At 37.5% G+C, this 20199-nt stretch overlaps 3 protein-coding genes across 3 annotated transcripts; all 3 read left to right on the top strand.

Annotated features, from left to right (window-relative positions):
• The first annotated feature begins 122 nt into the window (after positions 1 to 122).
• LOC116286482 (large ribosomal subunit protein eL34) lies at positions 123 to 2682 on the top strand. The gene is made up of 6 exons (XM_031693004.2): positions 123 to 166; positions 292 to 356; positions 485 to 498; positions 1133 to 1212; positions 1822 to 1925; positions 2556 to 2682. Exons 2-6 carry the CDS (start codon positions 292 to 294, stop codon positions 2638 to 2640), a joined length of 348 nt encoding a protein of 115 aa, XP_031548864.1. The 5' UTR covers positions 123 to 166; the 3' UTR covers positions 2641 to 2682.
• A 792-nt stretch (positions 2683 to 3474) lies between these two features.
• On the top strand, positions 3475 to 7965 carry LOC116286481 (uncharacterized). The gene is made up of 2 exons (XM_031693003.2): positions 3475 to 6189; positions 6737 to 7965. Exons 1-2 carry the CDS (start codon positions 3619 to 3621, stop codon positions 7214 to 7216), a joined length of 3051 nt encoding a protein of 1016 aa, XP_031548863.1. The 5' UTR covers positions 3475 to 3618; the 3' UTR covers positions 7217 to 7965.
• Positions 7966 to 11102: 3137 nt separating this feature from the next.
• Positions 11103 to 19621, top strand: LOC116286493 (solute carrier organic anion transporter family member 4A1). The gene is made up of 7 exons (XM_031693021.2): positions 11103 to 11521; positions 11748 to 12580; positions 14167 to 14735; positions 15148 to 15298; positions 15905 to 16068; positions 16611 to 16799; positions 17378 to 19621. The coding sequence occupies exons 2-7, from the start codon at positions 11804 to 11806 to the stop codon at positions 17469 to 17471; spliced, it is 1944 nt and encodes a 647-aa protein (XP_031548881.2). The 5' UTR covers positions 11103 to 11521; positions 11748 to 11803; the 3' UTR covers positions 17472 to 19621.
• Positions 19622 to 20199: the final 578 nt, after the last annotated feature.

Raw genomic sequence — 20199 nt, 5'->3', positions numbered from 1 at the left:
AAATGGATGTTATCCTTTGAATAGGTGTTTTTTTTATATAAATAGAACATTTTTTAATTGAATTTTTATCGGGAGAAATTATTTGACTTGGGTTACCTGTGGTAGACTCCCATAATGCACCGAGCACTCTCGATCCTTCTCTTTCTCTTCTCTCAAAGTCGACAAGGTGAGTCGAAAAATATGATAGAGAATCCATCAAAATTCTTGAACATCGTTTAAGATTATTTCTAATTTATAAGCTCTTTGTATTTTAGGGTATCTCATGTATTTATGTGTGGATTTATTTTTCAGATGGCTTTGCGGTTGACGTTCAGGAGACGTCTTTCTTATAACACCAAGTCCAACAGGAGACGAATGTATGTATAATTCTTGAACTTTATATGTCTTCAATTGGATTTAACGATTATAGTGTAGAATCTTTAACTCATCTCTTTTGTCAACATTTATTTTCTTTCATGCTGGATCGTAAACATTAAATTTGCAGTTCCAAAACTCCAGGTAAATAAGATTGTCCTATCGAAATGTTGTTATTATACGAAACTATTAGAAACGATAAACTTGTGAAATTTAGCTTTAGAATATAGGTTTACGTAGGCCGGTAATGCACTGATTGTAAGGTTTTTGTGCCGTAAGATAAATTGATTGGATTGTCAGTAGTGCATGTTCAATCAGAGTTGTCACACTACCGTTAGCACTAAGGATTCAAGGAAAGTATGAAGTACACAGTACTGAATTTCTCGATGATTATGGAGGAAAGTTAATATCTTTGTAATGTAATGTCATAGTCTATTTGCTTTTATATAAGTAAATCATATCGATTAGAAATTTTTAGTTTGGGTATGTTTTCCCATTCTAGACCATATGTCATTCCCTATAGCATTATTCCTTTGTAACACTTGTGCACGAGAGAACACATGAATATGGATACAACTCAAACAAAGTAACTTATTCTCAAGGGAATGACATATGGTCTATAATGGGAAAACATGACGCTCAAGCTAGAGAGGTCTATTACAAAGCTTATCCTTGAATTTTCCTGTGAATTATGTAACATGACAGTGAACTTATGAGATTTTGCCTTTCTAGTAGTAGATAGTTGTTGATCTCATATTTGTTCCTTTTTTATATCTAGGTGGTAAACTCGTTTATCTGTATACCAGGAAACAGGGAAAAGTTCCTAAATGTGGAGACTGTAAAAAGAAACTCCAGGGCGTAAGTACTCCATAACATGGCCACATAAAGACCTCATTTGTTGCTTTCCCATGAGTATTATCTCTATATACTAGTAAGGATTGATTAGATACATTACAGGGTGAATATAATGCATGCTTATCTGGCCAGACATAATGGCTGGCCAGATTTGACTGATCAGATGTGACGGGTCTAGAGGACTGGCTTAAGAGGAGTTCTTAGAGCTTGATGTGTGTCAATTTTGTCCAGACATTACAGTTATTTTCTCCACTGACATTGATGTGAATGAAACTTACAGCAAATAGCATATGGTCTATTTTACGATGTGTCATGCAGGAGAAATCTTATTCTCAAGGGAATGACACATGGTCTGAAAGACAGAACAATATGCCACAGCTAAAATGGTCTGCAGGGCTAAAAATAGCAGCTGATTATTGGACAATGCCTGGCCATAATTGGAACTTGTCTGGTAGAATCTTTGCCTTGCTTGTCATATTGACCAATAGCGTTGTACGATAAACAAGCTATGACCGAGCTAAATCCAATGTAGCTGCTCATCATGAACTGCCATTATTTTGAGCCATGGTCTATTCAAAGGTTAAATTTAACTTGATATTTTGCATGCTGCAGCTGCCTGCCATGCGACCAAAGAAGCTGATGCAAATCTCCAAGCCTCAGAAGAATGTATCCAGGGCTTATGGTGGATCACGATGTGCTGCCTGTGTGCGTCAAAGGTGAGTTTCTCTGTATCCAGTAAGAGTGAAAATGAGGAATGATTGACCTGGGATAGCACTGAAATACTGTGGTAGCTCAGAGTGAATTTCGATCATGAGCAATAAACATTCCCACAAAATATTTATTGCTCATGAGTGGAATGCAGCCGTGGCAAATTTGATTGGCCATAACTCCAAACATCTTGAGTCTGTAAGGTTGCAGATTCATAAAACTGGTCATAATAAAGGGTTATCTCTACTAATAGCACTAATACTACTCAGGATCATCTTTTGACTTAAATCCTGGTCGACTTCAATGCATTGCTCTTCTATATTATTGTTTGTGTACATCGTTCTCGAAGCTCTTTCATGCATGAGCACTGGTGGGGGTTGGCATCACAAGAACTGTTATTGTAAATCACCTATTTGCATATGCAGAGCTAACTAGCTAAAAACTAGCGTAAGCTGCGTCAGTGTTTCTAATGAAGCAGTAATGATAAAAAGGTAAATTATACACCATGTAAAGATGAAAAAACTTACTGAAGCTTTGGATGCTAGTCCTTCGTCGGAGTAAAAGAGCAATATATATGCAATAAAATATGCAATAAGAGTATGAACCATTAAAATTATTTATTTTAATCCATATGTCAGGATTGTCCGTGCTTTCTTGATTGAAGAGCAGAAGATCGTCGTCAGAGTACTCAAGGCACAAGCTAAGAAACCTGCTGCATCATAAACCCTGATCTTCTCCTAATAAATAAAAATTTGGTGTAAATAATATCAGTTATTTTTGTTCTAACTCTTGGGGGGGAGGGGGGGGGGTGAGAATGTTTCCAGGCTAATGCTGGGGTTATAAGTGTCCTTTTATTATTGCATGGCAATTGGACATACTGTAGGCTTCTTTTTTTTTTTTTTTTGCTTCAACAAACATGATGCATTATGGTCTAGCTTAGGTACCACCACCATATTAAGACATGAATGAAAGATGTTTGTACCCAAGCTAGACCACAATGAACCATGTCCTCTTTCTCAGAAAAGGTCTTTTAAAGAAATATGATGAGGTGTCGTGTCTACATTTTCTCAGCAGTAGATTGATGACCTTTTCTTGTCTAGAATTGTTGGGATGTTGAATTTAGAAAAAGTAATGCTAGAAGTCTGACAAAAATGTTCAGAATTTTACATTTTTAGTATGGTTGGTAAAGCACCTACAATTTCCTTTGCATACATATTCGGAAGCTAAGATTCCATTTGCATTAAGTTAGGGTGCCCCTGTTGCTAACGAAGAAAATTCCGGATGTGGCGCAGGCTATTGAGTGACCACCAAGCAATCATTCCAAGTGGAGGTTTGAGGTTTGTTCATTCATTTACTGTATAAACTTGGAACCATTATTTTGGGACCCTCGAGCGTCTATTAGCCCTTGCAGTAAGGTTGCCCTACCAAGCTACATGTATAACGATTTATAAAATGTAAAACATGTATAACATTTATAACGATGATGCAAAACGAGCCAGAAATTACAGCTCATGCCACGTGATCCGCGTTATTTTCCGCCTGTGAAATAAGAAACTTGACAATCTTGAACGATTCTGATTGGCTGAGAGCTTGCACACCAGCAAAAACAACACGCTAGTTTAATTATTTATCAGCACCGAAACGATGTGATTTGAAAATCGGTAATCCATTTTAAATTATTGTTGACTGCACTTTTAAGACATGAAAAACATGGCTGATCTTGATCCAGCGGAGGAGAAACTCCTCAACGAAGCTCTTTTTGAGACAGCAAATGATGATTATTTTGAACAAGATTTCGAACTTGAAGGCGACGAAGAGCAGAAACGTCACGTCCCAAACTCGAAAGTCCAGTTCCCTATTCGAAGGCGACGATCGACCTTTTACCGTAAACTGTTTTGTTTTGGAGTTTTTTTGGCCTTGTTAGGTGCGACAGTGGTGGGGATTTATTTCTTACTCAAGTCGAGGACTGTTTCTTTGGAACTAAAGATTAAACCAGAACAGACCTTACGTTACAAACTAGAACAAGAGTCAATCTACGATGGAGTGAAAGAAGTCCGCTCATCTTTCGCCGAAGATGTTTTTGTTCACGTCGTCAACAAGACAGGCAATCGATATTGGCTTAAAGTCAAAATAAACTCGCTGCCAAGTTCTAGAAATCAAAAATTTTCTTTCTTAGTCCGCGTCGACCTTGATAAACAAAACTCTAAGAACTTCGGGCAAGAGGAACGATTTAGCGTGTTTACTTTGGGCAAGACTGAAAGAAGTCGGGAAATGGATTTCTATATTTACAACTTTCTGTTTCAACTCATTCCAGTTGTTAAACTAGATCTGTTTGAGATACTTTTGAGTCAAACCACGACTAGAAAGCATGAAGTTACAATTCAGGACTCTGTTCTCTTTCCTGGTGTTGCGACCATGGAACAGAACATTCGTTCAAGTGAAGGGCAGATAATCTTCACGTCAAAAATCAAACCTGAATGGTTCACTGCTTTTGGATCAACTAAAACGAGACCAGATTTACCTCGCATCGAGATGACATTCGAAGAAGACGCCTCCATAAGTAAATCTTCTGGGATGTTAAAAACAAGTGATGTTGAACTCGAAGCAAAAATCCCAATTGAGCAAGATCTCGGCTCTAATCCTGGAATAAGGATGAAGTTCAGAAGCTCCTTGAGGTTTGTTGAAGAAGTCACCTCAAAAAAACTTAAAGAAAACATGAAGGACAACGATAACTACGTTAAGCTTCCCCGACCATCATCTAAAGAAAACCACGCCCGTCTGAGGTACTTTTTCCCAACGGACAAGAAATACGACGAGAATTCCAATGTAGTTAAGAAGGTTCAAGAAATGCTGAGTCTAACGTCTTCTTCGCACAGCGCACCGAAGGATAAAGATGTCGTTGAATTTGCTAAAAGTTTCCATAAGATTGTGAAACCTGGACAACAAGAGGTGAATTTTGCCGCTGCTGAAAAAAGCCAAAAGAAGATGGGACATTTGGAGTCTGTGGATGACAAAAAATGGCTGAATAAACCGATGAGAAAACAAGAAAGTCGCCAAAAATGGCACGAAAATGACAGGTATCAATCAAATGATGACAGGAATGATGATGATGGGATGGCAGATGATGAGGGCCCGAACGACGAAGATAGATATGATGGTGATGATCAACGATGGAATAACAGAAGTGGACTTGCAGTGCCGATGTACCCTGAAGACCGTGATTCACAGAACGATGAAGATGACGACTATCGGGGACCAGAAGATAATGATGAGGAAGTTGATGATGATGACCAACCAACCGACACAACAAAGAACAAGGACAACAAAATGTATGAACCAAAGAACAATGCAGAGGCTACCAAACCTTCAAAAAAGGATGATATTCCTGTAAACAGAAAAACTGAATTGAGAAATCCTACAAACCTCGAGAAGGATGGTAATAAAGATAAGGAAAGGATAGAGCCAAAAAGTCGGGTGGAACACAGTTCGCCAGAAGGAACTGTTCTCAAAGAACTGAAGGAGAAGAAGAAGGAGGAGGAAGCAAAAGGAAAAGAAGCTGATAATAGAGAGAATAAACCTCATTTTCTTAATCAAGTGGGAACTAAAAGTCCAACCAAAAATAGAGAAAGCAAAAAAATTCAAAATGTCACGCCAACTGCAAGCACCACACCAAGCCACGAACAAAGCTTTTTCAGTGATATTTTCGATCGCCTATGGAACGATGATGATGAAGGCGATGATAATCATGATAATGAGTACAAATTCCCACCTCCCATTCCATTTTCCTTCTCTTCTCATTTCCCTTTCCTTCATCTTCGTTGGCCAAGCTTCGATGATCGCAAGAGGCGCTCTCTCGAAACAAACCCTCAGTCTTCGAGAAAACCGCGGGATGATGGCCACCGAGACAAGCGACGTCTTTTTTGGCCCGAAGGGGGTACAAAACGCCCCCATTACACGGGGGAAGACCTCGAGACGGTCTGGGACGTCATATCGTATGCCAAGTCTAACGTTCGTCCAAAGAAAAAGAAGGAAATAATCGAACAAAGGATCTTTGGGCTTGAGTTTAAAGGAGTATTGGAACACGAGGTACAAGTGGTCAGCACTAGAGACGACAAGACTGAGTGGGTTATTCGGATGGATCTATCGTTGAATGTTGGTGAGCACAGATTTCAAGTTCTTAGCAAGACATATACCATGAAGGAGATTGAGGAAAGGTTTATCAAGCACTCGATGAAGAAGTTGGAGTATGGGACGGTGCATGCTGGGACACTGGTGAGTGCGGGTTTTTTTTTCAATTTTTTAGTGAATAATTGACCCCAGATTTTCTCTCGGTGAACAGCTCACGTTAAAAAAAGTTTGGTGAAGTTTGAATTTGGTTTTGTTGCTTGCTTCATGTTGTTTACCAAGCTCAGAAATGTGTTATATTCATATGTGGAAATAATCACGGCAAAGAACAAAAAATGCAGACAAAGTTTTCTAGCTTCCCTAGTCAGGTGTTCCTTGTAGGGTAGGAGAAGATTGGGGCCCTGTCTTCCCCTATCCCATAGGGAACGCCTGGCTACAGTTTTGTAAAATTGATAAGTAACACATTCTTCCCTTAAGGGAATTTGTACGAAAAGATTCAGTTTAAATAATTCAAAGTAGCCATGTTGTAAGGCAAATGACGGACATCTTTAGGAAATGAAACCTCTTTCCATGCAAAAAAAAAACAAAACAAAACAAAAACAAAACAAAAACAAAAAAATTGCTTCGTTCCTGTCACAACATGGCTGGAATAAAAGCATTCTTCTTCAAACATGTTTCATTTGGTTTCTTTCAGGTTCTTTGCACTCCACTGTTCTACATCGAGAATATCTGCATCGAAATCCAACTAGGTTTCGTCATCCACATCTCGCATAACATCGAACACATGACAAAAGAGTTCCCTGTTGAGCTATCAATCTTCTTCAAACACTTAACCAGAGTTGATGCCGTGATATCATCCCACATGGATACACTTTTAGGTTCTAGTGGGGTGTTTAGCCACGGTGCAGTATTTGGTGCAAAGATCCCTTTGGAAGTGAAGTTCTCTGAAAAACGATCCTCAAGTAAATGGTGTTCAGTAGCGAACGTAAAAACCAAAAAAGGACATTTTTACGAAACCAGAAATGAGATGAGCCAATGGAGGTGTCAGTTTGATCAATCAACAAATTCTCGCTCAAATTGTACTGGACTTGATGAAAATGATGCACACAAAACAACGAGACTCTGGTACATGAATGGCTCGTCAAAGGAACTACATTTTCTCAATAACTGCTAAATAAAGGGTCAGGGAGGGGGAGGACGGTTTCTTTTGTTTCTCATTAAAATATAATCATTTATTTTTTTCCGGTCCGGTATCCTAAAACATCGTGCGTTCTGATTGGCTGTTTGAGTGGGCGGTATTTTGTCAGTATCTGCCCGCGCTCACGGTCCGTTATCCTTTGCTGCTAAACAACGAAACAAAACGATTACAAAAACAAGTAAAAAAATAATAAATAAGGGAATTTACCGTCCTATAGTCGGTCCGGATAAGGAAAAACTGTGCCCTCGATCTTGAAAACGGACTTCGACCTAACGGCCTCGGTGCGTATGTTCAAGACCTCGGGCACAGTTTTTCCCTATCCAGACCTCCTGGTCGGTAAATAACATATATGTATGCCTCGTTAACTAAGTTAATTTAAGAAGTCAAGCTTTAAGAAGCGCATTCAAGTTTTTGTTCAGTAATACAGAAATACAGATACGCGGCTATTGAGGCGGTGCACGAATACTAAAGCTGGATGAGCGCGGAGCTCACGCGTTTTGGCGCGAAAATGTTTTGTTGGGGTAGGAATAAAATAGGAAAAATGGAATTACGATTTTTAGTCTGGAAATCTGAACTCAAAATCATATGATACGACCTTAGAAAAAAGTTTTAAAAATGTAAAAACAAAAACCGCCTTCAGAATAACTAGCAATAGCTCTGAAGTTTCATTTTTTTGTAAATAAAATTGACGAAAATAAAATAATAATTTTAAAAAGCTAACTTAATTCTATCGCACAAAAGAATATTAGGTTTTCTGGGTTTTCGGGTTTTTCCCTCCGCAAAAATCAATTTTTAATCGCCCAATTCGATCTATCGGCTGCCTTATCTAGTGGGTTGCAAAACCTGTTAGGCTTTTTGTCCATCATGGACTGGAGATTCCGACTAGATTTTAATTACCCATGGTTCCACACATCCTTCTTAAGTTACTTGTTTCTCTAAAGGCCTTCTTTCAAACTGTAAAAAAGGATGATATCTTTCGGCTTTCGTAAATTCAAAGCCAGCTATTTTTGCGTTGACATTTAAACTAGCTTTTCCACGCATTTAAGCCAGAGAAACCTACTCGGTCCTAAACATCTTGTTAAATCAGGACTAAATCAAAATTATGCGATATCAGTCTTTAAAGCTCTGATATCCATTGAGCGCGTTCTCGTAATGAGTACAAAACCCAACGTTTCTTGCCGCAAAGAATGATACTTTACAGACTGTACATTATGGTAATTGATATTAAAACCACGAAATGTTTTGAAACAGCTTGGACGAATTCCACGGATCAATACTTAATGAAAAAATGTCTCGAACTGATTTTTCTTTTGCAGATGTACGATAAAATAAATGTGTTAGGAGCTCCGCAAAGACAATAAACTGCAATAAAAGTTTGAAATCCAAGAAACAAGAACGATGTCATCCGTCTGACAAGAAATTGAGATCTTGTAGTGATTTCCCAGCACTGCTGGACCTGAAAAAACACGCGGGGGAAAAAATTGAGCATTATTAAATTTAAGTGCTTCTTTAATTTCAATACCATTACAGTATAAACAGATTGTTTCTAATGGACCATTAAGGGATCATATGAGACGATCTCAAGCTGGTATCTCAAAGTGTATCAAAATTATCTGCTCATATATTTAATATGTACTGCACAGATTTGCTACAACAATACTATACCTGACATCATGCTGGCCCTGACACTCCCTCAGGTGATCTCATGAGAAGGTAAGATATTCTTGTTAACCTACTTCGATTTGTGTACTAAACGTGGCTAGAAAAATGGGAAGAAAATTGGAAAATTCTTTAATTTTATTATATTTGTTGGTCCAAAAACACTTGGCTAGTAACTCGTCAAGTAATGATATGTAGTACTTGCATTTTTAAAAGTTTTAAATTGATTTTTGCACAATTAACTTGGAGTTTGGGGTCAGTAATCTGTGGATGGCATATCAAGCAATGAATAATGCCTCGTTAATGACATGGGGCATGTAAAAAAGTAAAAACACCAGGAATTTCCCTAGCAATATATATTCGAAAGAAAAAAGGATGGGAGGAATGAACTGTTACAGTTGAAAAGCTAGTTAGATGTTGACGAGATCCTATAGACCAAATTCAAAACTCGCACCGATGTGAGGCTTAAGTTGTGAATAAAGGGATCTGGTGTGACTCAAAATAATCTGGCGTGATTCAAAAGTCACGAATCACGACAGATTCCTTTGTTCACAACTTAAGCCTCACATCGGTGCGAGTTTTGAATTTGGTCTATATAGCTATTTCAAAAAAGCTAAGGTTGAATATTGAATCCTGCATACTGAATAGTGCATTCCAAGGCCGAAGTGCATTGTGGGTCATAGTGACATTCGTCTATAGGATTAATAATAATTATTTATTCTATTTTTAGTGTATTCCATCTGAAACAATATACTAACTACATGTAGACAGTTAATTGATGTATATTTACTTTTTATTTCAAATCAAAGAAACCCACAATGCACTTCGGTCTTGGAATGCACTATTCAGTAAGCAGTATTCAGTATTTAACCTTTTTGAAATAGCTGTATGCTAATCTTAAATGATTCACCCTACAACTAGAGAATGAGACTGATAGCAGTACTATAGAATTAAATAATATTTTCAGTTTATTCGATCCAAAATTATTTGTAAAGATTTGCTGCACAAATACAAAATTCAAGTCATGCAGCCTTATCCGCGTTCTGTGTCCACTAACGTCTATTGCTTTGCAAAGTAAACCTTTTGACTTTAAACCATCTAATGGTGACATTGTGCAAAAAGCCGGAGGGAGGCCAAGGTCATGTCGCTGGTCCGAGATATCGATTAGGATATCATTAGTAAAAAGTGATGAGTCACAATGACAAAGATGTATCAAAAATATAGGTTTTGCACTTGAGAGTCAGGCAGCCATGGCAAGGAACCGATACTGCCTACCGCATCTTACGCGAACCTCCATGACACGTCGAAGCATCCTATTTTTGAAAACGGATTTTTAAAAAATTCCTTTTTCGAAAAGTTGTTCAATCCACTTCATATAATTCATATTTTTTGAAGAATTAGATAATATAATATTCTTCGTATTACTGCTATTATAGGTAGATTAGCGTATTCAACTTTGCAGTTGCGTAATACAGATGCGTCGATATGTGCGAATTGATGTTCTGTCAAAGTCGAATGAACAGAAACAAAAGCACGCATGATTTCATATGTCATCATAAGATATTTATTGTGACGTTTACTAAATTCGTGACATATATAGTTTCTTTATTAAAACGTTTTACAAAAAAAATATTTGCTCTTCGTTGAGAATTTTGAAAACTTATTATAATCATTTGAATATTACTATGAATAGATTAAATTAAAAATAGATTAAATACTCTCTTTTTACTTTCTTTCTTCCTTATTTCTTTCTTTCTTCTTTCTTTCTTTCTTTCTTTCTTTCTCTCTCTCTCTCTTCCTTCCTTCCTTCCTTCCTTTCTTTTCATTTCCATTTTAGAAGAAAGTTTCATAGGAAATTAACTTCTGCGCTTGTTATGATAAAATAGTTTTCTGTTTTTATAAATTAATTGCGTGTTTAAAGATACTCTGGAAAAAAAACCACTTGGGATGATGACGAACGCACTCGATTTCGAAGCTGGAAATCCTCCGCTAACGCTTCTCTTTTCTGGACCTTTCTCCTGTTCTCTCAGCATCTCTAATAAATCAAACTGGAGCGAGCATCTAAAACGGAAAACTGTCCCTTTTCTCTCAAAAGTTACATAACAAACTCATTGTGGAGAATTTTCGCGGGAACCGGCTTTATTACTACGCATGATCATTACCTGTCATAAGCCCAGTGACGTCAAAGCTGTTGTTATAACTGTTGATAGAGTAAATATAATGCCTTACTCATTTCTTTACTTTGTACATGCTTGATCAATTCCAATCGTCATATTTCTATTCAAGCTTCAATCCATTGTACAAATTCTAATTCTAATTTCCGAATATTGGGGTTTTTGGAGCGTAGAATTCAACGTAAAGGTGACATCGTACGTGCGCACGTTGTTTATTCTCTACTTATTTTTCTTATCCTCGTGTTTGCACTCGAATCTTTATCAAGAACACTGCTACTCATATGAAAAACAAAAGTTTGCGGTTATAAGGTGATAACAAGGCCACGGCTATTAAAAGTTAATCTTACGACGATTATTGAAGCGGAAATTTTAGAACTAACTTGGCTCGTTCCGAAAGGTTTGGATTGAGAATCCTGGACAAGTTCGTCACTCATTCACCGGAATAGACGTAAGTTACTCAACTTTGATATCGGGGAAGTCGATCAGAACGGAAATTGTACTACTTTATGAAGAGAATGGAAGTAGTAAATAAATGGTTTGTTAGAATGTTAGGAAATTTTTCGTATAATTGATGATTAATGAATGTTGTAAGAGTTTTAAGGTAAGCTGTAAGTCTATATTAATTGAAATACATTCAGTCTTTGTAATATACATGGTGCTTCTTGTTTACACAGAACTTATACTGGTGTTACATTATAGCTAAGATCTTTCTCTCCTCGAACGATTCAAGATGGAGGACGGTATCGACGAAGTTAAGGGAAACTCGAACGCAGCTCAAGATTGTGACATGAACGAAATGAATTATGGCAGAATCGGGGGAAAAACTTCGGATAAAGAAACCCTTCAGGAAAGCGCCGGCGAATTCACCTGTGGGCTTATTTCATGGAGGCCGACATTCTTTCAAAAGTTCGCTAAACCGAGCTGGTTTTTAGTATTCCAGTGTTGGTTAGTTCTGTCTCAAGGAATGATCGTATCTGGTCTCACGGGGGTAGTGATTTCATCTTTGGAGAAACGGTTTTATCTAAAGACGAGTCAAGTTGGAGCCATCACCAGTTGTTACGATATTGCAGCTGCATTGATGGCTATTATCGTGAGCTATTATGGTCATCATCACAAGCCGAAATGGCTTGGTGGAGGAGCAGTAATATTGAGTATAGGGTGCTTTTTATTTGCACTTCCTCATATCTTAGTAGGTGATTACGTTCCTGGTTCAAATGGTGATAATGTGTGTCAACTCAACACAACTACATCAACTACCATGGCAGACAGCATAATATGCCAGAGTTCACTTTGGTACATCATTTTGACATTTATCATTGCCGAGTTCTTCATAGGTGTTGGTGCGACACCGGTATATGTCCTAGGACCAGCATACATTGATGAGAATGTTCGACACACAACATCTGGTCTGTTTTTGGGTATAATGTATGCCGTCGCCACTATTGGTCCTGCTATTGGATACCTACTTGGGGGGAAGTTCTTGGAGATATTTGTGGATTTAAAGCAGGTATGGCAAAAAGCAGGAGTATAAGGCTGCGTTTACACTGTGCTGGACAAATTTTTAACTGGTCAAAATTTGCCCTGTACATATATGCCATTTACACGAAAATACTTTCTTTTTACATTGGCAGGCGTTCAAATTTTTGTTCAGGTAGCTCAGTCCAATGGAACTCCTAAATGTACAACTTTTTGACCGTTAAAAAGTTTGTCCGGTACCCTGTAGAGGTATAATAAGAGTAATGATATTTAGCATTTTGATTATCAGAAGCCATTTGCAGCCAGTTTTATTGTCTTCAGGCAATTCATTTCATCCCAATATGTTGTCTAACAGGGAGAGAGGATGGCGTTGTGGTAACTCGCTCGCCTCCTCCATCCTCTCAAATCAACCCTAGCTAATTCAAACTGGTTAGAGCTGTGCTCCTGGGTCATACATGGACTTTATAGCAGCTGTCAGAGGCGCCTTCACATGCTTTCAGTTTGACCCCATTGAGCTGAGCCATTGTTGTACTTGCGGTAGTGATTGGCAAAGATGACAAATTGTTTTTTTAATGAGACCATATTACTTTCTTAAAAAATTTTTTTGGGTAGTGGGAATCTAATGGGGATCTAATGGGGATCTAATGGGAATTTAATGGGGATCTTGTACAAATCTCCTGTGGGAGGAGGGGGAGAGGGAATGGATATTTTAGGGTCCATATGGTAGTAATGGGAAATAGAAATTGTTTTCTGATGGGACAGTCAAGTACAACACAAGTAAAAGAGGAAGCAAAATTCAAATCTGCTCACTATGTATGCAGTCGGGACATTCTCAATAGCATTCTTTCTGGCTGACAGCACATGGTGGTTGACAGTGATTGATCACCATTTTGAGCAGATAATGAGATTCAAAGACTGTTTTTATCAGCTGAGTGAACTGGCATGTGAACTGCAACATGATGCTAGCCTTTGTCATTCTTGGCCCGGTTTTAAGAATCTTGGATAGCACTATCCGGCAGATAAATCCTTATCCAGTAGATAAGTCGATGCTGTTATCCAATAAATTTATCCACTAGATAAGACTTATCCATTGGATAGCGCTATCCAGGCTTTGTACAACCAGGCACTGTACAATAATCCCTTGTGGGGAGAGGGTGATAATATTGGTTAATTTTTGATAGGCTCTGATATGGTGGGTTATGACCCAATTGCTTTATATGCTTTAACTTTTGAATAGACCTAATTCATCTTGATACAATGTTTACCCATTCTAGACCACATGTCATTCCCTAGAGAATTAGATTCTTTGTCTTAGTCGTATTCATATTCATGTGTCATCTCATGTGCAACTGTTAAACAAAGAAAGGATCTCTTTTGAATGACATGGTTTAAAATAGGAAAACGTTGCACCAAGGTGAATTAGTCTATTCCAATTTAATCATGAGATGAGGGCCACAATATATGTTTGTTTAAAAGCCAGGATACTCCATGGCTATATTAAGTCACTAACCTTCTTATAGAGCGAACACCAATTTTATTTTTTGGATAAATTAAATCAAACAGCATTGTAAATGAGAATTCTTTTCCGTCAATGATTTAGATCTTTTTCTACTTCAGCCACCAGGAGTAAACTTAAAGCAAACAGACTTCAACTTTATTGGTGCGTGGTGGCTTGGATATGTCTTTGGAGGTTCACTTTCATTGATGTGCAGCCTTCCACTTCTAATGTTCCCAAGAGAGCTCCCAGGAACAGCTATTATCCGTGCAGAAAAGAGAGCTTTAAGTGATACTGTTGAAGACCCAAACAAACCACACACACTGAAAGAGTTACTACCATCCTTAAAAAGCCTCTTACTCAACCCAACTTTTGTGTTCCTAGCTCTGGCTGCAGCTTTTGAAGGGTTGGCAGTCACAGGATTTTCAACATATTCACCTAAATTTGTCGAGGCACAGTTTAGGATGTCATCTTCTGATGCTAGTTTTTATACAGGGCTAGTGACAGTTCCCGGAGGTAGCATAGGGATGTTCGCTGGTGGCTTTTTGATCAAGAAGATGAAGTGGAACTGTGCTCAGATTCTCAAGGCTTGCTCGATTATTGCTACCATTGCTTTCATTTGTGTTTTTGTAATATTATTTGGATGTCCAAACAGAGATTTTGCAGGAGTAACTACACCATATTTTAACAGGTACTATTATATTTTTACTGTTTCCTTTATTTCTTATATTATTTTTTATCACAAGTTGCCTCAATCAATGTGTCGATCACCAGCCAATCAATTTCTATTTGGCACATTAAAAAACAAAGGCTTATAGGTCACATGAGTAATGCTATACCAAAATGACTGCCATGTATTTGGTTCTCAGACCTGTCACCAGGACCTTGAAAGGAGAGGTTCAATCTTAGTTATGCCATATCTTGGAAAACTAAAATAGCGCTCAACTCTTTCAAGGGGGAGATTGGGGAGGGGGAGGGTTTTTTGTTTGAACGAGCAAACCACCCATAGTGCAGGGCCTGGGTCCTTGAATTGGGGATTGTAGCAAATAATCAAATAATTTGATAATAGTCTTTTACACCTATTAATTTGTATTTTATTTCAGCTCATCACTAGGGACAATGGCAGCATCATGTAATGCTCACTGTGGATGTAGTATAACACATTATAAACCACTATGTACTACTAATGACCAAATCACTTACTATTCGCCATGCTTTGCAGGATGTACTAGTGAAAACAGGGTTGATGGAAATGTGAGTTTTGTTTACAAAATTTTTCTATGATTTTATTAAGATTTGATTCAATGTTTTCACATTTCAGACCAGGTGTCTTGAGAAATAAGATTCTTTGTTTGTGTTGTTTCTATATTCATGTGTCTTCTCATGCACAACTGTTAAACAAAGAAATGATACTCTAGGGAATGACACATGGTCTTAAATGGTAAAACATTATGCCAAGGTAGAAAGGTCTATCAAAATTGGCCATTATGCACTAACAGATCATGATGTGACTTTATCCTTTAAATAGAGTAATTGTGTCAAAATGAAACTTCCCATCCAACACCATTTTCTCCTTTTGTCAATGTTAAGATCTGAAACTGTATTTTACGTACTTGCTTGAATGGTTAGCATCATGGTGTACGGTTTAACCAAGTGTGTCATAGGTTTCCAACTTGAGGATTTTGGTTCTCCTCTCTTAGAAAAAATAATTCAATGGCAGGCAAGATTCGAACCAGACATTATTACAAATGCCTATCCTGTCCCTAAATCTTACCACTCAACGATGAAGTGAATTCTCTTTTCTCTTATGGTGTCCATTTTTAATGATTAAAAATCTAATTTTTTATTATTTTGTTTTAGATTTACAGAAACTGCAGCTGCTTTGCAGACCAAACAAGTCAAGCCATAGAGGGCAGCGGTTGTAAACCAGAGTGTAACTCCTTTAATCCATACATGATAGGATTGTTTGTTCTGATGGTTATGACATTCCTCAATAATATTCCTGCCACAACGGCAACTCTAAGGTGAGTTAAATATGACTTGAAAATGAAGAAGGGGTTTGGGGGGGGGGAGGGACATACATTCAATAAATCAGTACGATATTGTTAAATGAAACCTAATTATAGTATATATAAATTAGTTAATTGGCATGGTGTAATTCATTATATTTGGACTGAAGTCGATGTACTGCACAATAGTGCAAAACTCCAAATAAAGAAAGTCTTTCTGCCTGTCTGTCTTCGATCTTTTACTTTGGGATTTTTGTAAACCTTTTTTGGACCAATTATCCACGAAACACAAGAAATAGCATTTCTGGAAACCACATTTTTAGGAATTTTCTTTGGGGCTTGCCCCAGAGTATATTCAGATATAAAATACAAAGATTTGGAACCCCAATCAGGGCTTAAAATAAGGGCCAGACATCGTCCGGTCAGAACTGACACTTGTCTGGTCAAATCTTTGCCATGCTGGTCATTTTGACCCTGTAACGTTGAGCCAGAAATGAGGTATGATGACTGGCGACGTATCACCATTATTTTAATCCCTACCAATCTTACTTGTACAGGTGTATTCCAGAGAGTCAAGGATCTTTTGGTCTTGGTATCAACCAATTGATTGTCAGGATACTTGCATTCATTCCTGGACCAACCCTTTTCGGTGCAGTTATCGACACAACATGTCGTATTTCACAGAAAGATTCCTGTGATGAAGGTGCTGACAGAAATTGCTTGGAATATGATACTGATAAATTCAGGTAAAGAATGGAAATTTCTCTGAAAGCTGGATTATTACCATTATCTTTTAAGCACGACCCACGCTACCCATTCGCCTATTAGCATTATAATGACCATTAAGCAAAGAACTGCATTGTGTAGTTCCAGAAAATATCTGTACCCCCAATGTAAAAGGATCCCATTATCCCCAGAAACTCCCAATTTTCTTCCATACAAACTCTGTAATTTTGTTCTTTCTCTAAACCTCACCCCCCTAGAATTTCCAGTTTCCTCTGTGGGTGGGGTATGGATATTTTATAGAACTACACAATTTAAAAAAAAAAATTTGTTTAGAGGATTATGGATTAAAGTCTTTAATTCAATCTAACATTTCAATCAACTAGAAGATGATGTCCAGTCCTATATATAAATTTTATTGTGTATATGAGAATATATGTGAAATATTTGTACTGTGGTTGTAATGTACCAAATTGATCTGATTCTCGTAGTATATCAAGCAACTAATGTAGCTGCAAATCGAAAGACTCAGAAAAAATTCTGAGTCTAGAACAGGATTTTATTGCTAATTTTAAAAGCATGTGTTTTATAATCTCTACAGGTATGTTATGTTTGGTTTGGGCAGTCTTTTTAAGCTACTTTCAGCCATATCGTTTATTCTTGCATGGAAATTCTACAAGCTTCCACACCCCTGAAACAGCACCCAAAGATGAAGGTGGCTTACCTCTTGATCAGGTGCTAGAAAACTCCATGGCAACAGAAATGGAAATAGCTATGAGTGATCATGAAGACAATACCAAACTAGCACCACCATCTCAGGTTATTAATGTCAATGCAGTAAACGGAGTTGTTAAGAGAGAAGATGAGAATGAAGAGGTCACTATTCTGTAACCTTATGGTATTATAATTTATAAATATGAAGTCTTTCTCAATTCCTTGCTACGAAAAGTGATATTGCATGCAGATAATATTCATACTTCCTACACAAAGAGTTATTGCATTTTCCAAGGGGTGGGGAGGGCTTGAGGAGGGTGTATTGTGTAGTACCAGAAAATATCTATACCTTCCTCTTGATCAGAAGTTGCATTTTTCAAGGGGTGGGGAGGGCTTGAGGAGGGTGTATTGTGTAGTACCAGAAAATATCTATACCTTCCTCTTGATCAGGGGTTGCATTTCCCAAGGCTAGGGGGTGGGGAGTGTTTGAGGAGGGTATAGTGCACAGTACCAGAAAATATCCATACCTACTTCATAATTAGGGGTTGCATTTTCCTAGGGGTAGGGAGGGTCTGAGGAGTTTAAAATAATATCCATACGTCCTGCCCCACAGAGAAAAATTAGCATTTTAAAGGGGTAGGTAGGGTCTGAGGAGGGTATATTGTGTAGTTTTCAATATATCCATAACCTTCCCACATGGAGGGACTACAATTTTTAAGGGGTGGGGAGGGTTTCGAGGGTTTACTGTGGGGTTTCAGAAAATAGCCATATATCTTCAAAGGGGGATACTTTTTCAAGCCAGGGATATATATTGGGGGGAGGGGGTGGGGGTCTGAGCTTAGGAGGGTATTATGATGTAGGAACATGAGTGACCTATTAGCCCAAGTCCCAAGTCCCCAGTTAGTGCCATCTTAATTGTCAAAGTCTATTGTACATTTTTCCTAAGTTAGCTATGGTCAAGAGGGGGAGGGTGTACTCAAATTTTTGCAAAACTTTTTCCACCTTTTTATGGTTGTAAATATTCATGTCAATATTATCCCCTCAGAAAAGGCCAATAATTGATTAATAATGGATAAAAAATGGTTGATAGATCCATATACCTAAAAAAATTATTCAGAACAAATAATTTATAAATAATCATATAAACTGTACTTATCAGACATTTTGGAAATATAATAATAATTCTCATTATTGATTTAGGCACCTGTTATTTAATAATGACTTCATTTGGGGTCAACATTTTGAAACATTTCGAGGAAGCCCCTCATTCTACTCTGTTGCTGTTTTCTGCGTGAAGCATGAAAGCACCAAATTTATCTGTGTGATTTGTGATCATATACCCAAATAAGTCGTGTGATAGCGATGCTAGACATCTACTTCATTTAAGAATACATGAAATGGCACTATTCTGTAATAAAGTTTAAGGTTAGATTTTTTGTGGGTTTGGGTTGGGTTTGAATTTCAGGACGTTATAATCAATAATAAATACTTAACAATCAATAGTACAATTTCATGTAGTCAGTACTAACCTGTGTGATATGATTCATTAGGCCAAAACATTTCCGTGGTCATCCCAAAATTCAGTGTGATGGAAAAACTCTTTGCCATGCCTTCATGAATAACTCAGGGATTGTTTCGTTCTTTCTGCAAGGTTTCAAAATGTTGTGCCCCCAATACTTGCATAATTATTTTAAAAAGTACAGTCATCCTTGGGAAACCAGGGAAAAATTCTTTCACTCATTTCGAATTTTTCCTGTGTTCCCAAAGGATGAAGATACACTGTGCATGTAGCCCATAATTATACAATCATACAATTTGTACAAGTTCATGTGTGACTGAAAAATGCGACAATTCTGAACCAATAGCACTTGGGAAGCTATGTGATAGCTAGTGCCAACTCTTAAAGCTAATGATTTTGATCAAATATATAATACAAGTTGTTCAAAAGTGTAGCAGTCTAAAAGTAGGAGAATATATATAACGATATGAATAGTAATTCATTATGCATGTATTTCTTATCTCCGTTGTAAGTAATAATTGAAGGATTTTAAATTCATACCAATAGGGCAATTTTTATTGAAATGTAAAATTTGTATTTGAATAAATCTCAGAGCAACTTAAAGATAAAAAATGACCTCCGAGGTGATCAAAGTTGGGGCATGGCTAATTCACGGATCGAATTTAAATTTAGCATTTTTGGTTTGAGGAGGGAATGAAAATGGGAGGATTCAAGGGAGACCCAAACTAACTTTCTCACATGATGCCGAGTCCAGGAATCAAACTGAGTGATGAATACTATACAGCTACGTCACCCTTGATTCACCTCTAAAAGAATTATTGACTAATATAACTGTGGCTACTTAGACAGTGGGAACCAATCAAATTGTATAATAAAAGCAATACATTCTAACTTTGGGAACTGAAGCCAATCAGAAAGCAGCATAAACCGATAGCCTCTCAACGTATCTTTTTATTCCCACAAGAAAATGACAATCGCTATCTTTACATGTAACATCAGGGTCATATTGCTATTCTTGTGCAGTTTAGTTTTCTGATTGGCTTGACTACCCAAAGTTGGAATGCATTGTTTGCATTCTACATTTTAATTGGTTCTCTTGCCTAACTGGTCTAAGTGGCCCCAGTTACAACAGTTGCACTATAACCCCGGTATAATTAGATAAACATGTAGATAACCCAAAACAACTTGTG

This window comes from Actinia tenebrosa, unplaced genomic scaffold (genome assembly GCF_029948245.1).
Source record: "Actinia tenebrosa isolate PJP-AT-01 unplaced genomic scaffold, QUT_ActTen_1.0 PGA_scaffold13__45_contigs__length_12533684, whole genome shotgun sequence".
In the NCBI taxonomy this organism is placed as follows: domain Eukaryota; kingdom Metazoa; phylum Cnidaria; class Anthozoa; order Actiniaria; family Actiniidae; genus Actinia; species Actinia tenebrosa.
This window is presented reverse-complemented; position numbering and strand designations above follow the sequence as displayed.